The following is a 26,670-nucleotide window of genomic DNA, read 5'->3' as shown; positions in this document are numbered from 1 at the left end:
CAATTGGACTAATTTTATCAACAAAATCTATATGTGATCTACATTTTCTTCTTTTCTCGCTAATCTTTATAAAAAAAGGCTATGCAACTTATGGATCAGGCTGGAGCTGGTGTAAATATATATTTCTTTGTCGTTGTTGCACTTTGTTTTGGTTTTTTTTTTTTTAACTACAAATTTACCTTTGTAATAAGAGAAAGGGTCGATTTAAAGAAAAATCAAATAACATATCGATAAACTGACGTTTGTAAAACTTAATGAACAGTAATTGAGTGTTTCATTGGAAACCGGAAGTTGTTTGATATCCTTTTATCATCGGAAATTTGATTTTTTTTTCATCGATAAATTTTAGATCGGTTTGAGTGCAGTTAGTTTTGCCCATATTTACGTAGGTGCCTGATAACCGAATATCCAACGTTGAATATTAACTTTTCCTTCCTGTTTCCTGTTTGTCGAGATTTATAGATTCAATTTTATAAAAGCTTTTTTTTACCGATACGTAGAATAATAATTGAGTACAGTTATGCTTGTTAATTTACTTCGACTTAATGTATCTTCCAGCAAAGTTTTTGATTACTTTGAAACTTTTATACAAGATGTCCACAAAGGACATGCTAATTTATCAAAAACCAATTGATCGTTGGAGCATTTAGGTGCCCTAATTCCCTATTCAGACGCTGAAATTGTAAAATGCCAATTCACATGAGTACGTAATTACGTAAGCCATAGCACTTTAACTCCAAGCATGAACATTTAACTGTAAGACGTCAAATTCGGAGTCTACTTTACACATAACAAATTGCATCATGTGGTGTGTGTTTTAACTAGCAAAAAGAAAACATCCTCCTGTCTGTATACGAAAGAAACAGAAAATCGTCTATGATTACAGTAGAATTAATATGGTCTAAGTTAGTGCTTGTAAGCTGAAGTGCTATGCGCGAGCTCTTGAATAAATTTCATTTTACCCGCCACTAATGTTTTGCTGATAACAAATTGTGGTGGGGGAATTACGGTTTTGTATACTTGAAAAATGTGCTTTTCCTGACTACCACCTCAACCGCCACTTGATATTACCCACTCAACAAAGACAAAGAGAAGAAAGAAAGTCACAGCTGTCAACGACAAGGATGACAAAAATAAGCAAAGACATCTGGCCTGTGTATCGAACAGAGATAACAGATGTACTCACGCCGCTTTTATGACTATTCCCTTTAAATTCATCTCGCTGAAGTGAGGATAGAACGATTTTCTGTTGAAGATAGTATTGCCTATTTCATAAAATGTACGTACAGGGTAATCATCGAAAATATTGTGCGAAGGGGATTATTATATAGGTACAAGAAGACATTCTTTGTAAGTAGACTGTACATTTCAGCGTAGTACCAATAGCTCAGTATTGCTCTTAAATATTGTGCCATTTTCTGGAGTGACAAGTTATGACTTCCCATTTAAAGTGTGAACATTGCTACTGTCTAATGACATTTCTGATTGTAAAATTACGTTATGTAGTTCATTACAACAACCGTACAAAGCAAATACTTGTGATGAAAATTCCCAAATATAGAAAAATTTGCATGTTGTTGAGGGTGGGATGCAACAAAAGATTTTTGTTTTTGTTTTTTGGTACTCTATTTGAAGAACCATTGCTGCTGCTTGTTTACTGATGTAACCGAAAACTTATCATTCGTTGATTACATTTCAATTGGCCTAGTACATGAATTGACTTAACTTACACTATCATTAACATTCTGCAGGCTTTGAATTCAATGAGTTCAAACAACCAAAATGCGTCAAATCAACAATTGCTTCCATCAGTCCGGGATAGTCTTGCATCACCGCAAATATTAAGGTAAAATTTTTCGCCAATATTCGACTGACCATTTCATTCATTGAATTCTCATCGTTGTTTAGTCCTAAGCTTCCACTACATGAACCCGGTTCCGGCTATTCAAGTCAACGTAACTCCGTATCGTCACAAGGATCACCAAGATTGCCTAGTCCCGCGCATACCCCATCTATAAATCCGTTCATTTACGGAAGTGACGTCGATTCGGTTGACGTTGCCACTCGTGTGGCAATGGTTCGATTTTTCAATTCGCAAAACGTGTTGGCCAACTTCACCGAACACACGCGAACACTTCGGCTGTATCCACGGCCGGTGGTCGCGTTCCAAATAAACAGTTTCTTACGATCACGACCCAGAGCCTCGAATTTTTTGGCCAAATTCGCACGTACACAAGCAGTCGAATTTTTGGCCGAATGGTCTTTAACTCCGACCAACGTAGCATTTTTGCGTGTACAAACTGGTGTTTTGGATCCGACGCAAATAGGCGATAAATCGAAATGGTTTGCTCACACACTGACGCCGATTCGATTTTCAGTGTGGGATGATGGCAGTTCCATGAACGGAGCGCTAAGAAGTTTACATAATCAAACGGAGAGTCAACCGGCCGATGACAGTGGTTCGGATTCTGATGGGGCTGAAAGTACAAGTTCATCGTACTCGTCATTGAGTGATTTTGTATCGGAAATGGTGTCATCTGACCTATCGCCTAGCATACACGATAATCAACCGCATCAACATCACACAAATCCCGTAAGTAAATCAACGGAAAGCTTAAGTGACGCTAGAAAATGACTAACAAAAAATTGTCTCGTTCGCAGAACATGTCCTCAAATTTAGATCCCAAACTGGTGTATCATCCACCCATATCATTACAATTTCCCGAAGGAATGGAGCCAAAGCCGAAAGTTGAATCGCGACCGGACTCGCCGAATTCATCATCATCTAGTCGTTCCGATTTAAGTTCACCGAGCTTTAATCGCGATTCGGAATTCGAGTTTCCCGGCAAAGTGAAAAGCGATATGGTTGTGCTACGAGACGAAGCTGCTGGCAGTTTTGAGAATGAATCTGACTCGAATTCAACCACAACGCCGAAAACGATTATGTCGGAACAGAATGTGTCGAAGGAAAGTCTAGTCGGGATGGCTGATATGGAGAAACGGCGGCTACAGCAAAAAACACCGGTATGTCTCTATTCTTTATTTTGGAGCATTAAACTTGGAATGGGCTGAATCCTGACATTTCCTAAGCCCCAAATGTCAGCCCTTCTCAAGGGAATGTGTTAAGTCAAATTCTTATTCGGTGTGGGTGTCCTCCCTTTGCGAAATCAATAAATTTTGGTTGTAATCTTTTGGCAATCTCCTTTATTCTAAGTCCCATCCAAATTACAAATATTTTCGATATTTACAAATCGACCGTTGAATACATAGTATAGCTAGCTGTTTAGTAGAAGGATGCGTTGATTCGAAATATTTTTTGTTTTGTCCAATTGAATTGGACGATTTTCTAAGCAACTAAACTGGTCATTTCCAATTCGACAAAATATCGGAAGCTTTTTGTAGATTTTCATCTTTCTTAAAGAAGCAATAACGAACATAGTTCTCACCTAAATGCTTGTGGTCCTCACTGTAAAATGCGCTCGGTGGAATACCTTGAAGTCCTAAATTCTTTATCATCCATTTCGTGAAACGATAATCTCGTCGCACATCCGTCTCACTGGTCAAATCACATTTGTTCTCCAATTGTGTCCAATCGGCAATCATAAAATAGCCACCCTCCGGCAACGTCACCGTCATTCCAGCTTTCGTTAAAAATTCGGCCATAAAATCTCTCTTCAGTCGAAGCTCTTCCGGCAATGAATCGAAGTAGCATTCCTTTGTGCCCAATCTTGGCAGTTCGGTTTCGAATGCAATCGCTAATGCTTCCTGCGTTGGTGTATTTGATGTGAATACGGAATTTTGATGCACCATCTGCATGTTAACGATCAAACTGGCTGCAGCATAGGCCCAACCAATTTTCCAACCGGTCACCGAAAATGTTTTGCCAGCAGAACCGATGGTTATTGTTCGATCCCACATACCATCCAACGTACAAATTCGAATAAATTTATTGTTGTCATATATCATCCACTCGTACACTTCATCGGACAGACACAATACGTTGTATTTGATACACAAGTCAGCGATTTTTCTCAACTCCGCAGCGGTGAATACTTTACCCAACGGATTGTTTGGATTGTTCAGGATGAACATCTTTGTTTTGTTGTTGAATATTTTCTCCAGTTCATCGTCATCCAACACCCAGTCTGCGGACGACGTGACATTACTGTGTTTTGGTTTCAATGGAATGAAACGAGGAATTCCGCCTGCCATTTTAACCATCGGTTCATAGCAATCGAAAAATGGTTCGATGATGATAACCTCGTCCCCAACATCGACATGACCAAGAATCGCTGAGTACAGTGCCTCGTACGCTCCACATGTAATCAAAACTTCATTTTGTGCATCGACAGGTCGTTGTACGAGTTTAGTGTACAGTTTACTGATGGCTTGCACTAATCTCAAGTGGCCGAACCCTCGAGTGTATTGATGCAGTAAGGGGTTGTCACTGTTCGCAGTCGTGGCCATTGCTTTCGTTATGTAACTAGGCACTGGATAGTCGGTGAATCCTTGACCAAGATTCAGTGGTTTGTACTGCTGCGCCAATTGAATGTATTCATTCCAAACACTTTTCGTACTGCCTTGCAATCGAGCCGGCAAGTCGAATTTTTTGTTTACACTGTCAGCACTTTGAGACATGTTACGATTTGATGTAATTGACTGGTATGGACGCACAATTTTATCGAATACGTTGCAAATTGACCGAGATCGTATGCTCAATGACAGATGAGAAATTAACATTGCCTTTCCACTCGCAATCATTTTCTTATGTATGGCGATGTATTCGTATACGATTGTGTATATGATATGATATGCTGTCGGTGGTGTTTCGGATTATCGATTGTGTGTAGTGCGCAGAGTCGTGTGTGGAGAGAGGAAAGAGAGTGATAACAGAAACAGCTGGTTTTTTCCTCTATTAATATTGTTAATACCAATGCAAGGTTCTTGGAAGGTTTTCTTGGTGAGAATTCCCAACTGTACAATATGACCGTCAGTGTTTGGCGTGGTAAAATTTGAATATTTATTTCTACCAATGCAATTGAATATTTAGGTGAACGTTTTGACATCGTTGTTACTGTGTTTTTTGGACCAAAAAAGAAATTTGTTTCCAATACTCCAATAACAGTAGACAATACAGGCTTTGTGCACAAAATCGGCATAGTTCGTTGAATATTTCTCGGTGACCTGAGCACAAAATATGCATCCGTTGGATCCAATGACGTCTGTGGTTCCCCTGCAGCCGCTTCACAAAAAAATAAAAAGCAATGGGAATCAATACTGTCCCAGATGTAGCACATATCTAGGGTGTAGTGAATTGAAATAACCACTCCGAAAGTCCACTCTACCTATCGTTAGTACAATATCAAAGGTAGGCCTAGGCATATTAGTCCTTTCGATATTGTACTAATAATGTTAAGTAGTGAAGACCTACAAATAAACACTCCTATTTGAACTCGCGGCACCCCAGATGCCCACTACACCGATAACTGTCGTGATCCCATTAGTTTATAAATTTTTTCTGAAGCGGCTGCAGTGGAATCACACAGTTCAATGGGTTGTGGTTTGCCTAGTGTATTACTCCCTCAATAACAGATAGCAGTTGTAACAGTAGCTTAGTAGTAGACGGTCTCCATCACACCATTCATTTATCGCTAAGACTCCTCCAAAATTAAAATTCCTGGAAAATTATCCTTTGAATGTCAAGTCCAGTTCGACTAACGGTCAACATTGCGTTCATTTTCCAGATACCGCCAATTAGCCCGAATCTGGGCCGTCAAACGAGCGCCGGCAATGTTCTGGCAAGAACATCTTCTTCTGGATCAGCCAGTTCGACTGGTTCACATCCGGCACTTGGATCGGTAAGTTTTTCATGGGTCCGTTTTATTGAATGAAAATGGCATCAAAGCTCCTATTCTATTCAATCATTTAGGCTGGATCACAACGACAAGGTTCGCAGAGCTCATTGTTTGAACATTTTGCGAGCCAGGCAAAGGAATTGGTAAAAGAAACTACGCGACAGAGCAGTCAAGACGGACTGCTGGCTCATGTTGATAAGGTAAAGGCGATTTGTTCAGCAAAGAATGAAATTGACGTCTCTGAGATAAATGTTGTTGTCCTGTACAAGCCTTATAATTCTTCCTTGACAATTCCCTGATCGATGTGTTCTGTTAAACAGTGAATGGGATAAAAAGATTAAAAAAAAAATTAATTTTTTGTTGCAATTTTGTTTTTTGGTCATTAACTTCCTTTTATCATTGAACTTTATTTTGTTGTTATTTAGTTGAAAGAACCAGGAAAGGAGAAGAAATCCGATGAGGAGACGAATATATTTGCTCCTTTCGAACAGGTTTGTTGTGTGTTTACGATTAACTCTATTTTTATCACCAAAAATATGAGATCATGCTTCTTGGGTAGGTCATGATGGGATGTGCATACATTTTGCTTTGCCTCACGTACGCTCATAATAATTTCGGTACCAAATTCGACTCGTAAAATATCAATTCGCTGTATCGATTAGTGCAGTCATATCGACAAGTCAAGTTATTTAGCCACACCAGAGTCATTTCATTTGGCAATAGCTATGTAATATGAGAGCTGAAGCTCATCTACTTCACTGTAATCGTAGCAAAATCACTTGGGATAAGTTGACTCATAGAATATTACCAGTAAATCTGAAATTAGATTCTTCTACGTCATGTCATGTAAAATAAATGGTTCCGTAACGATCTTCATGTGAAAAATGTCGCAAAAACGAGATTGTTCCAAAATTATGTCAAATGGTCAATGGGACGCGATGTTCAACTGTTCGTTATTGCTATCGCCTAATAAAACACAGACGGTGTTGGTTTTCTTTTTGCTAGTCATTGAAAGCAAAAACAAAATCATTCGTGGACGTAGGAGTTGTTAGAATTTGGTGATTTGCGTCTGTCTTCATCTACTCATATTCTTTCTCCATCATTTAACTCATGCTTGTAGTTCGCTTGTTTGTTAGTTACCCGTAGAAATGTAGATAAACGCGTACACTCATATAACATCATCAGAGGAGGTAACTTAGTAAAAGAATCAAATGCCATATTCAAAGATATTTTTCGTGATAACAAGCCAATCGGCAACTGTATGTACGATAAGCCTACGACCTAGAAATTAATTTGCCCAAAAATTTCTTATAGTTGACTCTACATGCGAAAAAAGCTGCCGAAGACGCATCGAAACATGCTTTGGAAGCGTCGAAACAAGCAGCAGGTGTCAGTAAAAACACGTTAGAAGATTTAACGTATGTTGGCAAGTCGACGCTTGGCGATCTAACCAAGACAGCTAAGGAAGCAGCTGCCAAAAAGGGACTAATGAAAACAGACATATCCCAGCAGCCACAACAGCAACAACAAGTTTCACAACAACAATTCCAATCGCAAAGCGTACCGGGAAATTCTTTGGTCAGCCATGGATTGATAGCTGGAACGGGTAGAGATTTCTTTTCTTCATTCAGTAATGAAATAAATGGCATTACATCGTCAACGTCGTCAATGTTCTCGGGACTGTTTGGAAAGAGTGAGTAATGGTCTGGGACCGAAATTTCGTTCTGTGAACTTATTGATTTCTTGTGCGTTTGTTTCCAGACAAACAACAGACTCAACAGTATCAACAGTCACCACAACGAAATCAAAACCAACAGCAGCACCAACAACAATCCAATAAAACAAAGCTTCCATTTGATCCGTTTCCATCACGAAAGGTTCTCGTCGAACGGTCGCCACTGATCAAACACTCGGGACCACGTCAGACGCAAGAAGAAATTCAGCGCCAACAGAATGCAGAACGATCCACAAGCAATTCCGAAAATCAAGCCTTTCTGAATGATTTAGTCACTCAAGTTCTAGCCGGTGAGGGTGTGGGCTGGTTGAAGTTAAATCGATTGAGGAAACTGATGGAAGATGAGTCGTATCGTATGCTGGTGCTAGGCAAAATGAACCGAACATTGGACAAGAAAATAGCTCCGGACGATCACATCGATGATGTGTGCGTACCGAAACCGGTGTGGAAAGGCATGCTAAAATGTATACACTCTATTGCGCATGGATTGGAGGTGACTTATTCAAATTTTGGACTGGGTGGAATGGCTTCTGTCTTTCAAATGATGGAAATTGCGCACACTCATTTTTGGAGCAAGGATTTAACGGATGGTGGAGATCTGACAGCGTCGTTGTTATCAAGTCAAGTAAGTAGATGCGATGGAGAATTAGTGAAAGGGCCGGAATTTCATTGAATTAAATTTCACGTGCAGTCGGTGAGTCCAATGGGTAGCAGAGAAAATCTAAAATCTCCTCAAAGCCCGACAGCTAGCGAATTGGGATCTAGGAAGAGTTCTTTTGCCACCGATACGGCAACGAATCGTCGAACATCCGTGCACGAATCGGGTGAACATCACCAATCCACATCGGAAATGTTCAAGGACATGTTGTCGCAAAAGCGAAACATGCTCATGAGCAAATTGACGTCATTCGATTCAGACGTGAGTAGATCGTTCGAAGTGTGTTGGTTCAATTGAAACGAATTTACTTAGTTGTGAACTTGTGGAGTGTTGATTTATTTTTGAGTATTGCCGTCGACGTTTTTATGCTTCTCGTTTTTTTGATGATGAAACCAATCAAAACAATTTATTATTTTGTGACAAATTTGCATTATTCTTCCCGCGAACTTCTAACTACAAACCTACTAAATTTACTACTACCTGCAAATTCGGCTAATTGGATGACACTTCTTATAGGCTGGACTGGAGATGGCAGACAACTGGATTGAGTTTCAAATAGGGTCTATATTAATCGGGTCTGACACCTGTTGTCAAGAACAATTACGACCTTGTTGTTGAGTTCTACTTTTCCATTGTATTAGGCGATATTCTAGTTCAGTACGGCTGGCTACCAAACTAAAGAGGAGCTTTTTTAGGGAAGTATTTTCCCTCATTTCTCTGAAAATTTTTGGGCAAATAAAGGAAAATAAGGAAAAATCTAAGGAAAATGTTCGAAATTAGAGAAATGATGGGAATATGTTCTCCCAAAAATAGTCTCTGCAGCGAAATATACCATGCCACTTTCAGTGAAGCGAAGAAACAGTTTCTTGTCTTCCAAATTCTATGACATTTTCCGTCATTTCATCTTACTAATGATAACTACTTTCTGGAAACAATGGAAATTTGACTGTCTGTGCTTAAATTGTTGCTTTAAATTTAAGCACATCATCGAGATTAACAAATTCATCTGACCAGAGAAACGAATGTTCGAATGTTTACTATAACAACTTGTGCGGATCACAGATTTTCGACGTCATTCTTCCTTCTAATTTCAGTTAGAAAGATTACCCGTACAAAGCTCTAAGGGTGTAATAAGTCGACTGGGATAATTAGATAATCCCTCTCACGTTAACAGAATCAATGAACCGATTGAATATCGTCCTCCCAATTACCAAAAAATAAAAAAAAATAAAATTCTTTCACCGTTCTAACTAAGACCTTAGACGTAACAACCTCCAACATTTTATTCATATTCAAAATTTAACTAAATTTTTCTTTTACATTTTCTATTCTTCCTCGTTATGTGTGTTCTACATGGTGTTTTTTGTGTCGTTTGTTTTACGTGCTATCAAACAGGCAACTGTACATGGTTCGTCTGGGGCACTGTCTGTCGCCAGTGATCTGCCAACCGGTGGTATTATGCCGGGTAGTGGATCTTTGATACCATCGATATCTTGTCGATCAACTGTATCCGACACAGAATATGAGAATGTAAGTCATATTGGCACAGTGGCGTTTTTTTTTTTTTTGTTGTTTCTTGTTACTGTTGAGTTAGCACATTTTTGTCAGCTGAAAGTTTAATTTTTGCATGTTTGCTGTCCGTGAGCACAATTTGTCGATTTTTTTAATTTTATTTTTAATTGATGTGGTTGAGTTGATGATGATACTTTAAAGTATAGTTTGGTCCTGGCCATACTTTCTAACTGGCACCAATGGCTGCATTTGAAGTTTTGCTGGCGAAGAACGTGTTTTAATAGCCGCGGCCATGATATTTTCTTATAGATTAGAAATGAATTTGTTCAAAAAGATTCTTTGATTTACAACTGACCTAGAGATGCATTGAAATTGGAAGTTAATTGGATTGTGATCTGTATGCAAAACACCAATTCTGAATTCTATCAAAGAGATTCTCAAACTAGTTGCTTGTGGCTGATTTAATATCAACTCAACTACATCGCTCCCAAACTAGAAAACCAAAATTATTTTTCTTTTAAAAACGAAACTCACATTTTAGTTCCCCAACAAGTCCAATATGAAAGATAAAAGTCGATCTAGTAGTATTTGGTCGGGAAAATCAACATTAAGCGCCGGATTCCGATACACCGGTGGGCATTTAATCAACACATCATCATCACCATCACCTGACGCTCCACGTGTGTATTTATTCGAAGGTCTATTGGGAAAGGAACGGTTAGTTCACCAAAACGAATGTGCTGAAGTTCGACCGGCAACTAATCGAATTTCCATTTACCATCTCAGATTGATACTATGGGATCAGATGCAATTCTGGGAAGATGCTTTCTTGGACGCGGTCAGTCAGGAACGTGATATGATTGGAATGGACCAGGGACCCGGCGAAATGATGGAAAAATATAAATCGTTGAGCGATTCGGAACGGAAACGTTTGGAGCACGATGAAGATCGATTGCTGTCAACGATGCTCTTCAATTTGACAGCTGAATTGGTGATGCTGAATGTGAATAAGGAGGAAATAAAACGAAAGGTCAGGCGCTTATTGGGAAAGAGTCATATCGGTTTGGTGTACTCGCAAGAGGTGCACAATCTCTTGGATCAAGTGTTGAATTTGGTAACAAATTTGAGAATTTCCGAGTTTTCCGTTCAATTGGTGAAATATTTTCGTTTATTTCGAAATAGAATGGAAATGACATCGATCTGAAACCGTTGGGCTCGAGAATGTTGAACCGTCAGAGTTTTACCGTTTATCAGGGATTGGATTCTAGCGGCCCGCTACGATTTATGGAAGTTCGAGACGATGGATTGGTCCTGAGATCGGTGAACGGAGCCATAATCGAACGCTGGTGGTTCGAACGATTAGTGAATATGACATATTCGCCGAGAACGAAAGTGATATGCTTGTGGCGCAGAAATGGTGGCCAGACCCAATTGCACAAATATTTCACGAAAAAAGTAAATTTTCGATTTTTCTTAGAGACAGAGACAATGGGTGCATGTCAGTTCGTCGTAAGGCCACTGTTTGTAAACAATGCCACATGAAGACTAACTGAAACAAAAACTTGTTCCACAAGACTGTGGTAGGCCTAAAATAACTGACTAAGTAAAGAATTGGGAAAATATATTTTTTTTGAAAGGTCCGTGGTGCCCGGCAAGCTGCAAAGTGACTTGTCTAGCAGGGCAGACCTTTCATTAAAAGAAAATTTGTCGTTTGGCATTAAGCCACAAATTTGGATCTTTTACCATCTGTGACCACTGAGATAAACACTAGGTCTGCCACAGCCCTCGTTGAAAAAAATGTTTTTGTTTCGGGTAGTATAGTTTGGGATTCTAATCGTGTCCCCCTTATGAAGGACTGATATCACTGGCATTGAATGACATTGAATTCGTATCTAACAAGTGTTTTCATTTAGTGTAAGGAATTGTACAATTGCATCAAAGAAGCTATGGATCGTGGCGGAATTCCTGCAAATATCCCGGAATTGGGTGGTGAATTTCCCGTTCAGGACATGACAACTGGAGAGGGTGGTTTGCTACAAGTTTGCTTAGAAGGTGTTGGTTTATTGTTTGCCAATAGTAAGGTAAGTGGCCCGATATAAAAGCTTTTTTGTCTTATATTTTTCTGCTGGACAATGAAATATCAAAATTAATTTTACTTTAAAATAATTAATATTCAACAAACCAAAGATTTATTTTAATTCGAAATAAATAGAGTCTTTAATTTTTGGACTTTAAGTGAATTGTGTTCCTCATGATTACGGTTTTATAATATTTATACTAGATCTGAGAATTGAAAACTGATTTTCTGTTTGATTTATTTTATGAAAAATTATTTTTTTTAGTAAACTTGACAACTTAATTCAATTGGAATTTCTTCGTTGCGAACAGATTTTTTTTTAAATGTTTCAAGCAATTCAATCATTAAATTCTACTAATCTTTTAATAATTAAACGATTAAATGTGTTTGTTTTTAATTATATATACAATCAAGTCCCTCGTCATCGTATGGCTACCCATTCACGTGTTTTATTCAGACTTGAACCGATTTTTTTTTCTGTTTATGTAAACGAAACATTTTTTTCCCTCTTGAATCATGATACTCATCATAATGTACATATTTACTATACATAGAAAATATTCGTTTTAAATATTTTTTAGTAAACAATCCTCCTTCAGTGTGATTATAATTTCATTTTCATCTTAATTTCTACCACCAAAACAAGGACCTTCTCTAATTAAAAGAAAAAAAAATAGAAAAAAAAATTAATTTAAATTACAAAAAAATTAATTCGTTTGATTAAATTGTTGCGGAAACAAAAGAAGAAGAAGAACAAAGAAAACTTTTTAAAATTTTATTTTAATTTCATTTCGTTTTTTGGTTGCAAACCACTCAGAAAAACTGAATCGCCTTATGTATAGTTAAATTGATCATCAGAGTAACTTTTGAATCATTTTTCTTTAAACAATGAAACCGAAAACTTTTATTAAACAAGACAAAAAGGAAATGATCGCCAATGATCATTTGACGTGGCCATATTTTTAACTTTTACATATTTTTATTATCATTTCCGATTTAATTACTAAAAAAATTAACAATTTTTTTTTTACTTCAATTGCATGGTTCATTTACATTTTATCAGTTAACCAACTACCTACAATAAATATATCTACTAATTTGCATAAGCTCTCGATGTGCAGCTACCTATTAATTATATTAATCAAATAAACCAACATTTTTTTGTTTTACTTTCTTTTCCATTTTCCTTTAATTTAATTTTTGTTCTATTTTACACCAAAAGATTTACTGGCAGAACACTATTTCGAATTTTTAACTCAGTATAAAATAACTCTGGATAATTTTCGTTTGGTGTTGAACTTTGTTGTCAACTAAACCATTAAAAGTTATTGTGTCTTTTAGAAATGACAAACACCACCAGATCATTAAATCTATTTCTTTATTGTCATTAAATTTCATTCCAAGCTTCTCAATTATTATTTGAAGATCTAGATGTTTATGACCACACCATTTTTTAAACATCTAACTACGTCCGGTTGAAAAATCTTAATGATATGGATCGAAGCTTAAGTAGTTATGACGTGTTAGAGTACCTGTTTAAAAAAAATATTCTTTAAAATTCCACAAAATTCTAAGTCTTAATTTCAAAATCTTGGGGCTAGAGATTTCACTCGAGGCTGAAATTTCCTTCCTTTCAAATGTGTACGCCGCATATTTTAGAAAATAGGCTATGCTATCACGCAGAGTATGAGTGTTTCTCGAGTTAGGGCCCTGGACAATTAATGAATGTAAAAAATCTTAAGACTTGTTCTGCATTTAGCTTTCAGAAATGGCCGGTTTCATGATTCTGTATTGATATGGAATTTAATGTACAAGCTGATTTAACTAGGAAAGTTACTAGCTAATATTACCACAAATATTTGTAACAATTTCATTCCCTTTTTCCATGTTTCATCTATGCATTTTGTTAGTAAAACTCTAATGATTTAGTAGGCGAAGTATAGTCTAATTAAAGGTAGATATGAGGTCAACAAAAAAACAAACGTTTTTCCGATTCAATACTTATATCTTATCAGCATATAAATTGTGTCAAACGTTGAGCTAGATATATACATTCCGAATAAGATTAGATTTTTGATTTAAAACTATTGATTTTTCTGTTTTTTTTTTGTTTTTTTATTTAATTTTTATAATTATTAATCTTAACCAAAGCAAGTGAATGTTTTGAATGCTCTATATTTACAATTATATTTATCAAATTAATCAAACGTACCAATTTTATATATTTGCCGCCAAATCAGCTCGATTTTTATTGTTTCGACCTATTCCAACCTTTTAATTACAAATTAATTAAACCCAGACCCTCTCCATTTTACTTGTTTTATAAATATATATTTTTCCAACTGGATTATGATTTTGATTTCCATTAATAATTGTCTATGATATTCAAATTTTTGTATTTTAATCTAATTAAGACTTTGACAGAATTTTTCATTTTAAATCTACAAACTCAAATATTTAATTAAATCTTTTTATTAAATATTTTAACAAAAAAAAAAGTTTACTTATAACAATAAATGATAATATATTCATGTTCGTGAGTGGTATTGCAATGGCATATTTCTATATTTATTAATTCTTTTCATTTCCAATAATTAATTCCGAATTTAATTTTCGATTTCCTTTTTTTCGTTTTCTTTTTTCATTTAAAAATTGCTTTTATCGATCAACAAAACAATTTATTTAAGTTTCGTTTGTTTGTCTCGTTAGCTCAACTTTTTTCCTTTATTTTCACCAGATATTTCGCCAACAATTCGTAGGCATTTTCAATGGCTAATTAGAAGAAAAACATTCTAAAATTACTACTTGTCACAATTTGGCCTATGTTTAAGACCTACCAATTAAATAAATATAAATTCTAACAAGAATTTCGTCAAAAAAATATCACAGTCGTTCGAATCATATTTACAAACAAGATTACAAGTGTCACTTTCCTTTTCAATTGCGTAATTTGCAGTTCACTGAGTTCACTGTTCTGATGCATGGTTTACATGCCGTCTTTTCAGATGATGTTAGTGTATGCACCTGGTAGGAATTGACTTTCATGTTGTCTGTTCAAATTGTTTCCAGCAGCTTTTTTGATCGCAATATTTTCCAATATTCCAAGTTTCTTGGAATTTTTTTCCTTGTATACGATTTTGACACCACTCCAACGAGGTCTATGGCCTGTTTGAATGATGTGTTCACATAAGCCACTGTGTGCTTCATCTCCAATTTGAATTGCATGTTTGTGTTGGTTAGTTCGATTTCCAAGTTTCTGTTCCGTTTTTCCTAGGTATTTTTTCTCACACGTACATGGTGAGGCCATAGACCTCGTTGGAGTGGTGTCAAAATCGTATACAAGGAAAAAAATTCCAAGAAACTTGGAATATTGGAAAATATTGCGATCAAAAAAGCTGCTGGAAACAATTTGAACAGACAACATGAAAGTCAATTCCTACCAGGTGCATACACTAACATCATCTGAAAAGACGGCATGTAAACCATGCATCAGAACAGTGAACTCAGTGAACTGCAAATTACGCAATTGAAAAGGAAAGTGACACTTGTAATCTTGTTTGTAAATATGATTCGAACGACTGTGATATTTTTTTGACGAAATTCTTGTTAGAATTTATATTTATTTAATTGGTAGGTCTTAAACATAGGCCAAATTGTGACAAGTAGTAATTTTAGAATGTTTTTCTTCTAATTAGCCATTGAAAATGCCTACGAATTGTTGGCGAAATATCTGGTGAAAATAAAGGAAAAAAGTTGAGCTAACGAGACAAACAAACGAAATTTTTACAAAAGCTCATTCCAAGCCAAAATTTATTTAAGTATTAAATACAAAAAAAGAAAATATTTTTTTTTAGTAAAAACAGTCGCTACAATGTACGTAATCATATATTTTGTCTCTCTCAATTGGTTACTTTTGAGATGGTCCTTGGGGTTCTTTTTTTATAAATTAAAAATGAAGGAATGAACAAGAAGAAAAAAAATTGAAAGAAAAGAAAGAAAAAAACGTTGACGACAGAAAAACTTCTGCATTTTGTCGCCATTTTCTCGAAAGCTTAATTCGAGCTTGAAAATGTTCACCCAAGCACATTTTTAACGCATAGCAAAATGTCAAGAAAAATTTTTGTTTTGAATTTAAGAAACATTTTGCTTGGTTTATTCAGAAACCAAAATAATTTTTTTTATTTTGTCGAAAAGAAAAGTTATTCACACATCGGAGTAGATAATGAAACGCTGAAAGTCCATAATGTTTATTAAGTAAAAAAAAAGTTTTGGCTCAAAAGACTAACATCTTAAAATGTTTTTTACGCGGATCGCTGCGCCTGTTCATCTTTTTTGGACTTGGTCTTAAATAATGCTGATATTTACGCAAAAAGGATTTCGAGGTATTGATTTCTATAACAAAAAAAATTTTATTAGAAAATTAAAGGAAATGTCACACCAAAAAGATTTTTTGTTTTTATTTTTAAGTTTTTTTTTTCGTTTTTTCTCTCGTTATTTTCACTTGAATTTCGTTTTTGTTTTGGCATTTTTGAAACAATCTTAACTGCCAACTGTCCTTTCTCTTTAACAAGACAAAAAAAGTCTTTAGATTTATACTTGAATCATAAAAATTATTAAAAATGATAAACGAAACCTAATTTGTATTAGATATATAAATAATAAAGAAAAGGAATTATGTTATGTTGAACGCAACAGTTTTTAGTAGTGTTGTGTGCCTATAAACAATTAATTAACATTTTGCAGTTCTGTTTTTTTTTTGTTTGTTTTTGTTTTCTATTTTTTCGTTTGTTATTTTTGAAATGAAATTTGTGATTTCTTTTGATTAGAATATTTGTTTAGATTAGTTTATTCACCTTGTAGATGGAATTGATATAATTAGTTACCTGACGTCCACTTTTCTATTTTTTTTTTTTTTTTTTTTATTTTTTTTTTTCAAATTTTTTTCCATTCATGATTTGTAGAAATGTTCAGTTTTATCGAAATAAACAGCTTCTCACCTATCACCTGTTTTTCAATCCAAAAAATGTGTGCTGATTTTGAGTTTTTTTTTTGTTTTCGATTAATTACAAACAAAAAAAATTTGATTTTTTAAGACAAAAATCAATTAACAAAAATTAGCCAATGAAGAAAAAATATATTTTTTTATTTTAATTTAAACTATTAAAAAACACATACATTACCATACCACACACCAACACATTAAAATATTTTTATCAGAGAATACAAAATATATTACCGTTAGATAAATCGCATGATCTATAAATCACGTTTTTCGTTTTATCGATTTACAAATTATCATTAAAAATTGACTATTTCCAGTTAATTTAGCGAAAAAAAAAATCGATTTATTTATACCACAAAAGAAAACCGTTTTTTGATACACATTTTTACCAGTTTGTTATTTATTTATAGAAAACATGAAATTGAAAAAAAAAATTATTTAAAAAAAACTGAAGACCATCTCACAAGTGCTGATATTTAGATTTATTTGTTTATTTAATTGAAAATAAAAAAAGAAAAACATTTTATTGCTGCCTGGTCATTTTGATAGCTTCAAATTTTTCTTTTAAATTTTTGGTTACAATTTTTCGATAGTTTTTACTTTTCATTTTTTTCTTTGTTTGGAAATTATCCTGTTGTGGCATTTGGTTTTGGCTGTATTTGCACTGCTTCTTATTTTTATTTTTTTGATTGATGTGATTGAGATTGTGAAGTCAAAAATATGCTATAAATGTGATCGAATTGGTACCACCGAGCCGGTGAGAAGTCGTTAAAAAAAAACTTCTTTTAAATGAAAATTAGTGCATCTCTTCTGTCAAATAGTGGCATTCGTTTTATAATAAATCAAGACCACATATATGTTGAATTAGTTATCATTGATTTGACGTGAATGGTTAATTGGGACGGCTCAGACCAATAGACATTTTAAGTGTGCATTTTTCGGAGGCATCCTCAAAAAATTTAATGCTAGAATACCGCTCACACACACAGCGAAAATAGACTTACCAATTTCCCGTTCATTCTCCTGTTCGGTAAGAACGTTTTGAGCACGGTCATCTTTGACTGTGAAGACAACATTTAGTTTTAGCGCACAATTTCACACGTTATACACATAGCGAATGAAATTTCGTCGATTTATGTGGATTATAATAATCTTTCAACGATGTTTTTTAAATTTAAAAATCGGTTGAACTTCACTTCACGGAATACTTAAATTCTACTTCCTGCTGAAAATTACTTTTTTTAACACTGTTGATTGATCACTCACTATTTGGAAATGATGAATGTTTCATCTTCCATTGCAGCAAATTCAAGATCAGACTTAAAGAAAAGATTTCCCCTAACTGACATTGTAACAAATGCAAGATCTAATATTTCTTACTCATCGCTAGAAACAAAACATAGGAAATTCAGTCGCGAAGTTTCCCATAGTTTGCGTTACACCATATATAAGTTGTTCCCAGCTATCGCTTTCACTGAGGTGATTATACTGATGTGGAAAAAGTCCACCGAAGAAAAAAAAATCGCTCACAAGTGCAAGCGATATTTATTTTAGAGGATTTCTATTGGGAAAGGTTGTTCGCTATTACCAATTGTGGTTAGAAAATGTAAAATGATTCGTTTTGTTTGGGTGGTAAAAATATCGATTCAGAAAAAACGACTTGAGGAACAGTCTTTTTTGTGGCGCGCCATGAAAAAGTCACTTAACAAGTCTTTTTCATGATGCTCCACAAAAAAGATATTGTTTCCGTGAGAGACAAGGCTTTTTAATTAAGTACAAAAGATTTTTCGATCGGTAGACAAGCACGAATGCCATCAAATTGCATTTCTATCAAGTGTACCAAAATAGATCGATCCGCCGAAAGTCACCAAAAGTTATTATAATCTCTGTAAATAAAAGTAAATTACACTTTGTTCGGCATGTCTTTGAAGAGTTATACGAACCATAAACGAAAATTGATGCCAATGTTGTATAAAATATATTGAGAAATATTTCACTAAATTTCACCAAATTTCACTAAAAAAACTCACTAAATTTGGTGAATTTTCAGTTAAAATTTGGTTAATTTTCAGTTAAAGTTTGGTGAATTTTCAGTTCAAATTTGGTGAAATTTTCAATCGTTTCATTTTACGAATGAACATATTTGTGATATTTTTGAGTTGTCAAAGGTTTAACTGTCAAATAAGCTAATAATGCCAAAGTACGAAAGATTTATGCGAAAGAAAGGATATACATCCTTCATTCTTTGACATTTTTGACACTTAAAACATTGAAGAAACGAAATAATGTTCGATCGAAAAACACACTGCAGTGAAATAATTCTCAATATTAGGCCCTGGTTGGACAAATACATAAATGGAAAAATAAGTGCCCGATTGCGGCACTGGGGGGTAGACATAAAAAATTGAAATAATAAATTTGAACCGACACCCTCGCTATCAATTGAAGCAATGTGTAAAATATTGCTAGCACGAATAAATGAGCAAAACGATAAAGAAAGAATAATCCTCGAAACCATGGTCCCTTTAAAAATACTAAGTTTGATGTTAGATGTCAGTTCTTGTCGTTTTTGTTTTATTTCCTTTAAGGAATTATAAAGGAAATCAAAGTAGTCACGAAGGACAGTCTTTTCGACCTGTTGGGTCGTTTGAAAAAATTCAGATTTCTAATTCCATTAGAATTAATCAAAGACGTTGAAACTAAAATATTTCGAGCAATAAAAATGAAGTAACATTCAAAGAAGAAACTAAGATCAATGATGAATTTTTGAAGATATAGTTTAGGAATGTTACTTAAAGATTTCCAAAGATTTTCCTCCCTTTTGTTTCCTTTTTTTTAAGTTTCTAAATTCTCTGAAACGAATTTTCAAAGATTCTTTTGACTCGCAAAGTTTTCGTCAATTGTATGTGAATCTGTCTTTCGTTACTAAATTAAATATTTTTGGAAAAACTAAACATAAATCCGCACAGTGATATCTCACAGATGGACTCGTCACAATGTGTCTCGCTGACGAAAGAATCCATGCCTCTTAGTTAGATTTTATGAATGCATGCGCTTGTTAATTAGACGGAAAATAATTTAGATGTTAAATTTATGAAAAATAAAATATCTACCGACGTGAACCCGTCCGCAATAAAAAGGTTCATAATGCCCAACGATTTTCATTGGAATTTTAAAAATGAGAGAGAAATATTGAAATCTAAAATCAGCCTGATTGCATTTTGTGTGTATCTTGTTCCGCAATTAAAATTTAGATGAACACACCACATGCAAATTTAGCAAATTTAGTTCATAGAAAAATTGACACTGATTGAAAATAGAAACTTAGAGCATTTTTAAACCAGAACTTTTCTGAATAAAGAATTTAGAGAACTCTGAGGACGGCAATTAATTTTTTTGTATTTGTCTTTTTCTACATTTTAGTTTTTCGTTCGTCTGGATCATATCAGAAAATGTTTTACCCAAAAAGGCGGCATTTTCATACTAGAGGAGTTCAGTAAGTATATTCATTGCATTGAACCGTTGAAAAAAAAAACAATGATGAGCCTTTTCCTGTGCATGCACACAAACAATCAAACCCACAAAGTCAATCGATCGATGGTTCTAATGTTTTTTTCACTTTCTTTAAAGATCCCAAAACCAGGCAAATCATTCAGAGGAAATACAAATCTTCTATGGTGAGTGTTACGGCAGCTATTCAACTTAGCTGTCGATCTAGCATGTAAATTTAACATTGTTTCCTTTCTTGTTTCGTAAAATTTTTATGTTTTTTCTTTTCTTTTCTGAACATATGCTCAATGAATATTTTCAAAAATTAATCAACCAATTTCCGAAACCGGAAAGGCTCCTGAGGCAGCATTAAGTCTCCACCGATTGTTTTCCGTTGGTTTGGCTATGAAACTAATGGAAAATAAAAGGTTAACTGGATCAATACCTCCCCTGTCCGGCTGAATCAACGATATATTGAATCGAATATTTCATAATTATTTCCGTAAACTGCATGTTGTATAACTACCCATCCAACACACACACCTTCTACACACACTCAGTATAAAAATTGACCTAAAACAACAAACACAAAATTTAGAATATGTTTTCGAATAACCATTTGTGATTGTCCCGTGTAAGTCTTTCTTTTTATTTTCTCAGTGAATGTTTATTTGTATACTATGTGTTCCTTTGACGAGCAACAGCTACGTAACAGACAAATTATTTCACACCCAAATATTTATTCCAAAGGCGGATCAAATATGCTACTCGGTGTTGTGCGTGTTTTCGTACATGGCAGCTGGTCAAGAGCAGAAAAAGGCAGCGCAATTATCGCCGAAACCACAGCAGAAAAATCAACAAAAACTTCAAACTCAACCACAACCGCCACAGCAACAAAAGCAACAACATTTACCTTCTCAAAATACAACCTCACCAACTATAACCAAACCGCAACAAAAGCAGACGCAACTGCACCAGCAAACACCACCACAACAACAACAACAACAAGTAGCTCAACCAAAACCTCAAACAGTAACCATAAAACAAACAATTCAGCCTCAAAAGCCATTAGTCACAACATCTGCAGTTCAGCCTCCCGCGCAAAATCCACCAATCACTTCTTCCACACCAATCACACAGACCCGCCCCATAGCATCCACATCGATTACAAGCAAAGTTACTGAACAAATCAAAAGTAAATTGCCGCAGCTACCGCCACGCGTTCAATCTCAAAGTTCAGTTACTAGCCGTGGTCCTCCACCTGCAATTCCACCGCGATCTGCCAATGCTCCTCCGTTACCCAATCGTTCCGAATCGGTTCAAATTCCATCAAAATCGGACGAACCATCGAACCGAGCATTGACACGACAAACGTCGGTCAATTCCATACCGCCACAGTATACGCCACAGCCTCCACCGAAATTTGTAATACCGCAGCGACAGAATTCACGCACATCATTGGGACGTCACAATTCCGTCAGCGGACCAAGCAGTGGCAGTCCGACAAGTACAGGCAGTTCACCGCAAATGACGCGCAAACACTGACAACGACACTCGATACCATTTCTGAACGAAAATGCTCCCGTTTGTTTGCCGTCTTGCTTGCCATGGTTTTATAAAATTTGAATCACGTATTGGGTCGTGATTGGGTTGTTGTTCCTGGAGGGTAAGGTATACAATAAGTTTTAGAAAGAGACAAACGTGTGTGTGTATGGACAAGAGTATTGATTAAAATAACGATGTGAGGGGGAAAGGGGGTTTAAAGAATTTACATGTTGTATTAGTTAGACCGTTACCTTAGGACATTTAATATTAATGTTAACGTTATGTTGTAGCTAGAACAATATCAATGAGGAATATATATATAAGCTTGGCAAAGAGCGATGAAAGAGTTGGTACAGAGGAGATCATAAAAATCATCATAATTTTAAGCAAATTAGCTAGATGTAGCATATTTCAAATTAGCAACATGAAAATCATGTTTTATTCGAAATTATCAACACGAACTAATCCTAAACCGTATTCATAGACGCCTTTCATAAACTCAACACTAAAACCATTAAAAAAAATCAAAAATTTTATTTTCTATCTGCATCATCGACCTTGTCTTTGGTAAATCTAAAATTATGAAACTTGCGCTAAATATTTTGGTTTTTGTTTCTCGCATCTCTCACGATCCGAAGTCGATACTGTTGTTATCCTGTTGAATGTAATTCATCTCTTGAATTTCTCGATGGAATACCGTGGATGTGGAAATCTATTTTTCACTGTTCACTTTTCGAAAAACAGGTCGCTTTAGCCTTAGGAACCTAATAAAGCCGTTTTGGTCATACGTACGGAAGCAAAAGTATTTTTCTATGGCATAGCCAGTCGCTAAACATTCAACGGATTTTAATGAACCAAATGAAGCAATAAAAATGTGTTCCGGAATCCAGACTTCGGACATAATAAAATTTCCTATGAAAACAATCCAAATGCATTACGATCCCACATCTTTAGCATTCCCTGATTCTGTTTATCTCTTGCATTTTACTGTAAACAATTTTGGCGAGAAGGAGACGAGATTTTTAAAAATGAAACTCTAGGTGTTTGTAAATCTAAAAAGTTAATAGCAAAGAAAATTTAAAGGAAAAACCAAACGCAATATTATAAACTTAAAAGTAGTAATACATCATAAATACTAAAAAAAATTCTGATTAAAATGAAAATAAAATTTAAAAAAAATTTGGTGTTGATAAACAAAAATCAATGTATATTGTAAGTGTGTTGAAAATAAAAAAAAATTGTGTTGGTGTCAGGAAAACAGTTTAATCAACAAATCACCAAAGTAAAAAATAGGCTAAAAATAATTGAAATAAAAGCAAAATATTTTTATAATAGCAGAGAAATGAAAGGCAGACAGAGAGAGAGAGAAAAAACGTTTCAAAAGTTTATGAATTAGTTTTGATTTATTTCAAACTACACACAGAGCATCCTAATCGAATAACTATAATGAATATAACTAAACAAAAAGCTTTAACCAAACTTAACCTTACTTTTGATTTAATATTTATGTGAAAAATTAAACAAACTTTCACTTGCTAATAGGGAAAGTGTATTGAGAGAGTAAAAACTTTCATCTGAAAGGCATTTCAGACACAAAAATTGAATGCTTTGCCTTGCAGATAAACCAATGGAAATACAATGACAGCAGCTATCTGCATTTGCCTTAAATTAATTCTTTGACTGACCAATTTCGCGTAACACGGGTATACCGTTACCAGCAACGCTTTCTTCAGCTTGGACAAAAACAATGTCACTGTGTCAACACATATACAATTGCCGATAATTTCATTGAAGTTCAGTGTGATTAAACACATAGTTTTTGCCCATAATATGGTCGTGATTTCATCTTTTAAGCTCGTTATGTTTCCAGGCTGTTATTACATCAGTTATCTGCAGTAAAGACGCTTGAATCTATGCGAGCTTAAGAGCTGAAATGGTAATATGTAAAAATGTGTGTAAGTTGGCTTTAAAATGGAATAACCACGATCGGTTTTGTGTTTGTGCAAGTAAAGTGTGAACAGCGCGATAGGGTCTATTACTTCCATCGACCAAAGTATCTTTAATCGTTTGATTTCAAATCTGGTACTTCAATTTTTAACATGCATTTTACTATACATATTACCCAGAGCTTGTCATTATTTTTGTCTTCGTTGTCGATAACATAAAGCCGTATGTGACAGGAGGTTAAGTATCACGAGCATTGTGTCACGTACACTAGTAACATATTCTAGAACGAAATTCTGGTATTACCGTGTTTTAGAAGGATACCAAATGTTGGCTATAATATGTGATGTGACATACTCTTAACGGTACCATTAAATCTGCAAATCTACTACTTTATTTGTTTAATGCAGATTCGGACTGGCCATATATGGCAATGTGCAAATCCTTTTGTGATTGATTTTCATTTACTTTGCTATATTGGCGCCATTCTGAAGAACCATTGGCCGCTTATTTCCAGCTGAAGTGTGCCTGTTACTGTCTTTCCTTTGCTCAACGCGATTTTTCCACAAGAGCCAGTCCTGCCGTGGTCTAATGTTTTATTCGTTTTGCTTATATATGAGATAACTAGCCAAGACTCATCTGTTATTTCGTAACATTTTCGAAAACTTTTCCTATGAATATGAAGAAAAAAAAATCGTCAACGCGAAGTTTGTCAGAATGAAGGCAGGTGAAGTTTTAAATGAATGTTTAGCTGTTACGCAGTACAGAATGAGGAAATAAAGAAGTCAACAATTACAATCCAATTGATGTTATTCATTCCACATGCGATATCCACGTTGTAATGCATGTATAAAACGTAAATGAAATGTATGTGGAATGAATGAAGAGAATTGAATTGGAACTTCTTTCTTTTCTGCTCCAACCTATTAATTTTTTCAGTTTGTCCCGATTCTAGTTTCTACTTGTAATACCTTTACGTTTCTACTTTTCTTTTCGTTGTAAATTTCTATATTATTTAGGCAAGAGACAAGTTAAATTCTAAGGAAATTGTAAAAATTATAATATGATTGTTATTTATAAAAAGCAAAACCGAAAGGATAAATAAGAACATTTAATTGAAACAGACAAATAATAAATTTATTAAAAATAAACAAATCAGAGTTTTTCGTTCACACAGAATTAACGCTATCTCAAGGGATGAATTAACGATGGATCGAGCCTCATATTTTCATAACCAGCGGCAATAAAACACGAAATCGTTTGTTTTAACATATAAGATAAAGCAGTGACTTATATCGATCATCAGGGTGTTAGAATTACCAGACAAAAGTTAGGGTATTCCTTATTTTGGATAAAAATATTTTTAAAGCTTTCTTTACGATTCTGACGACAATTGATATACAAACAAAAATTATTGGATCAGCACACATTGAGAAAAGGAGAAATGGTTCAAAAATGGGTTCATCAATTCTAAAGTGATGTCTATTTATGCAGTAGAGTCCGATATATGCTAACACAATAAACGCAATTGTCGATATCGTACTTTCGAGTCACGATGACTCAAAGAAACCGATTAGATCAACTGAAGACATCAACCGATTATAACTTCTAAGAAAAAATTAGTAAGAAAAAGATTTTTTTGAAAATTTGGTGTATACGTTCGTCAACTTTGAACAAACCCTGAGGATTGTTTTGTATTAAATTAATTGCAGTCAACTTACATCGCATTCAATATACCATGAGATTTCAAATGATACCACACTCACAATATTGGCTATTGTACAAGTGCTGGACGCTGGTAATGCCACATTCATCTTGTGATGTCGGAAGCCTTAAAAAAATTTAATTTTCCTTTATGTCCGATGGTAACGCAATATCATTTCAGAAGAATCAAAATTATTTTGCAAATTTTGCCCATTAGCTAACTAATTTCGCGAGTCTATTAATCTGTTTTTAGACATCGATGCCATGGTCGTATGGCCGCAAAGTTAGCGTCGGTAATCAAATTTATTAGGTATCGGAACACATTTCTTTTTAAATTGAATCGCTCGCTAATTTCCAAGATTTTTTTTAAAATGGTATTTAGGTATGCAAAAAACCCCTTCGCACAAAGAATAATAATTTGCTGGGACGAACCTAAAAAGCATAATTCTAAAAATAGTCGCACGAAATAAGAATTTTTCTGGAAATCAATTATGAATGAGATGACTATTTCGATTTCATTTCCATTCCAAGACGATTCAAACTAAACACAGAAGCAATGCGATATTCGTTTTTCTCTACAAAGAATATTAGCTTCTTAAATATGCGCAATAAATTCGAAGGCCTTACGTGCAAATGATTTTAATTTCTATAAATTGTGCTCCGTGTCTTGTACACTGTTTCTACTTACACTCGGAATGAATTCAAATTCATCTAGCTCGCTGATACTTTGCTTTGATTTGCGGTTAAACATTTAATTTTTTTCGTTTGTCTGTCGTATGATGCAGCATTATAGACCCATTATTCATTCATTATGACGAATAATTTGTACAAATACATGACTCCAGTATACTTACATTTAAAATAAAATCGAAACCGACCATAAGTACTGTATGTGTAGTTACATTATTAAAACATAAAAATTCATTTGAAAACCAGCGACATTTATTACATAAAAATTATCTATGAATAATGGCATCATTGATGGGTTTTTATGTTGACTCGGAGGGCATATACGCTATGTAGAGTGAGGTCGAGTGGTAGTGGTATACTAGCGTCAATGTGAACAAAATTTGTTTCCATTTAATTTAGTTAAAAACAAATTATGGAAACGTTTCTCAAAATAGATCGATTCACTTCCAGGTGTTATTT

At 34.7% G+C, this 26,670-nt stretch overlaps 2 protein-coding genes across 11 annotated transcripts in view; one reads left to right on the top strand and one right to left on the bottom strand.

The window, feature by feature from the left end:
• The window catches only part of LOC119085631 (MAP kinase-activating death domain protein), a 42,134-nt gene extending 18,814 nt beyond the window's left edge, over positions 1-23,320 (top strand). For 2 of the 10 annotated variants that reach the window (XM_037196069.1, XM_037196067.1), the window contains exons 8-26: positions 79-111; positions 1,752-1,846; positions 1,909-2,593; positions 2,662-3,024; positions 5,745-5,858; positions 5,930-6,055; positions 6,281-6,346; positions 7,170-7,548; positions 7,617-8,215; positions 8,282-8,509; positions 9,644-9,778; positions 10,302-10,477; positions 10,547-10,874; positions 10,943-11,215; positions 11,674-11,841; positions 16,211-16,219; positions 20,263-20,335; positions 20,470-20,516; positions 21,079-23,320. In XM_037196069.1, the coding sequence (XP_037051964.1) occupies positions 79-111; positions 1,752-1,846; positions 1,909-2,593; positions 2,662-3,024; positions 5,745-5,858; positions 5,930-6,055; positions 6,281-6,346; positions 7,170-7,548; positions 7,617-8,215; positions 8,282-8,509; positions 9,644-9,778; positions 10,302-10,477; positions 10,547-10,874; positions 10,943-11,215; positions 11,674-11,841; positions 16,211-16,219; positions 20,263-20,335; positions 20,470-20,516; positions 21,079-21,873 (4,692 nt within the window). In that variant the 3' untranslated portion in view covers positions 21,874-23,320. Of the gene's footprint in view, positions 1-78; positions 112-1,751; positions 1,847-1,908; positions 2,594-2,661; positions 3,025-5,744; positions 5,859-5,929; positions 6,056-6,280; positions 6,347-7,169; positions 7,549-7,616; positions 8,216-8,281; positions 8,510-9,643; positions 9,779-10,301; positions 10,478-10,546; positions 10,875-10,942; positions 11,216-11,673; positions 11,842-16,210; positions 16,220-20,262; positions 20,336-20,469; positions 20,517-20,682; positions 20,963-21,078 lie in introns of all 10 variants that reach the window. The other 8 variants (XM_037196071.1, XM_037196070.1, XR_005089327.1 and 5 more) reach the window with 7 other exon arrangements.
• Positions 3,182-4,862, bottom strand: LOC119085636 (kynurenine--oxoglutarate transaminase 3). Its single transcript, XM_037196080.1, has one exon. It carries the CDS (start codon positions 4,759-4,761, stop codon positions 3,364-3,366), a length of 1,398 nt encoding a protein of 465 aa, XP_037051975.1. The 5' UTR covers positions 4,762-4,862; the 3' UTR covers positions 3,182-3,363.
• Positions 23,321-26,670: the final 3,350 nt, after the last annotated feature.

This window comes from Bradysia coprophila, chromosome X, assembly GCF_014529535.1.
Source record: "Bradysia coprophila strain Holo2 chromosome X, BU_Bcop_v1, whole genome shotgun sequence".
NCBI lineage: Eukaryota > Metazoa > Arthropoda > Insecta > Diptera > Sciaridae > Bradysia > Bradysia coprophila.
Note: the sequence above shows the minus strand (reverse complement) of the source record. Positions and strands in the feature narration are given on the sequence as shown.

Coding starts and splice junctions, on each gene's coding strand:
- LOC119085636 (XM_037196080.1), bottom strand. CDS start 4,761: ATGATTGCGAGTGGAAAGGCAATGTTAATTTCTCATCTGTCATTGAGC.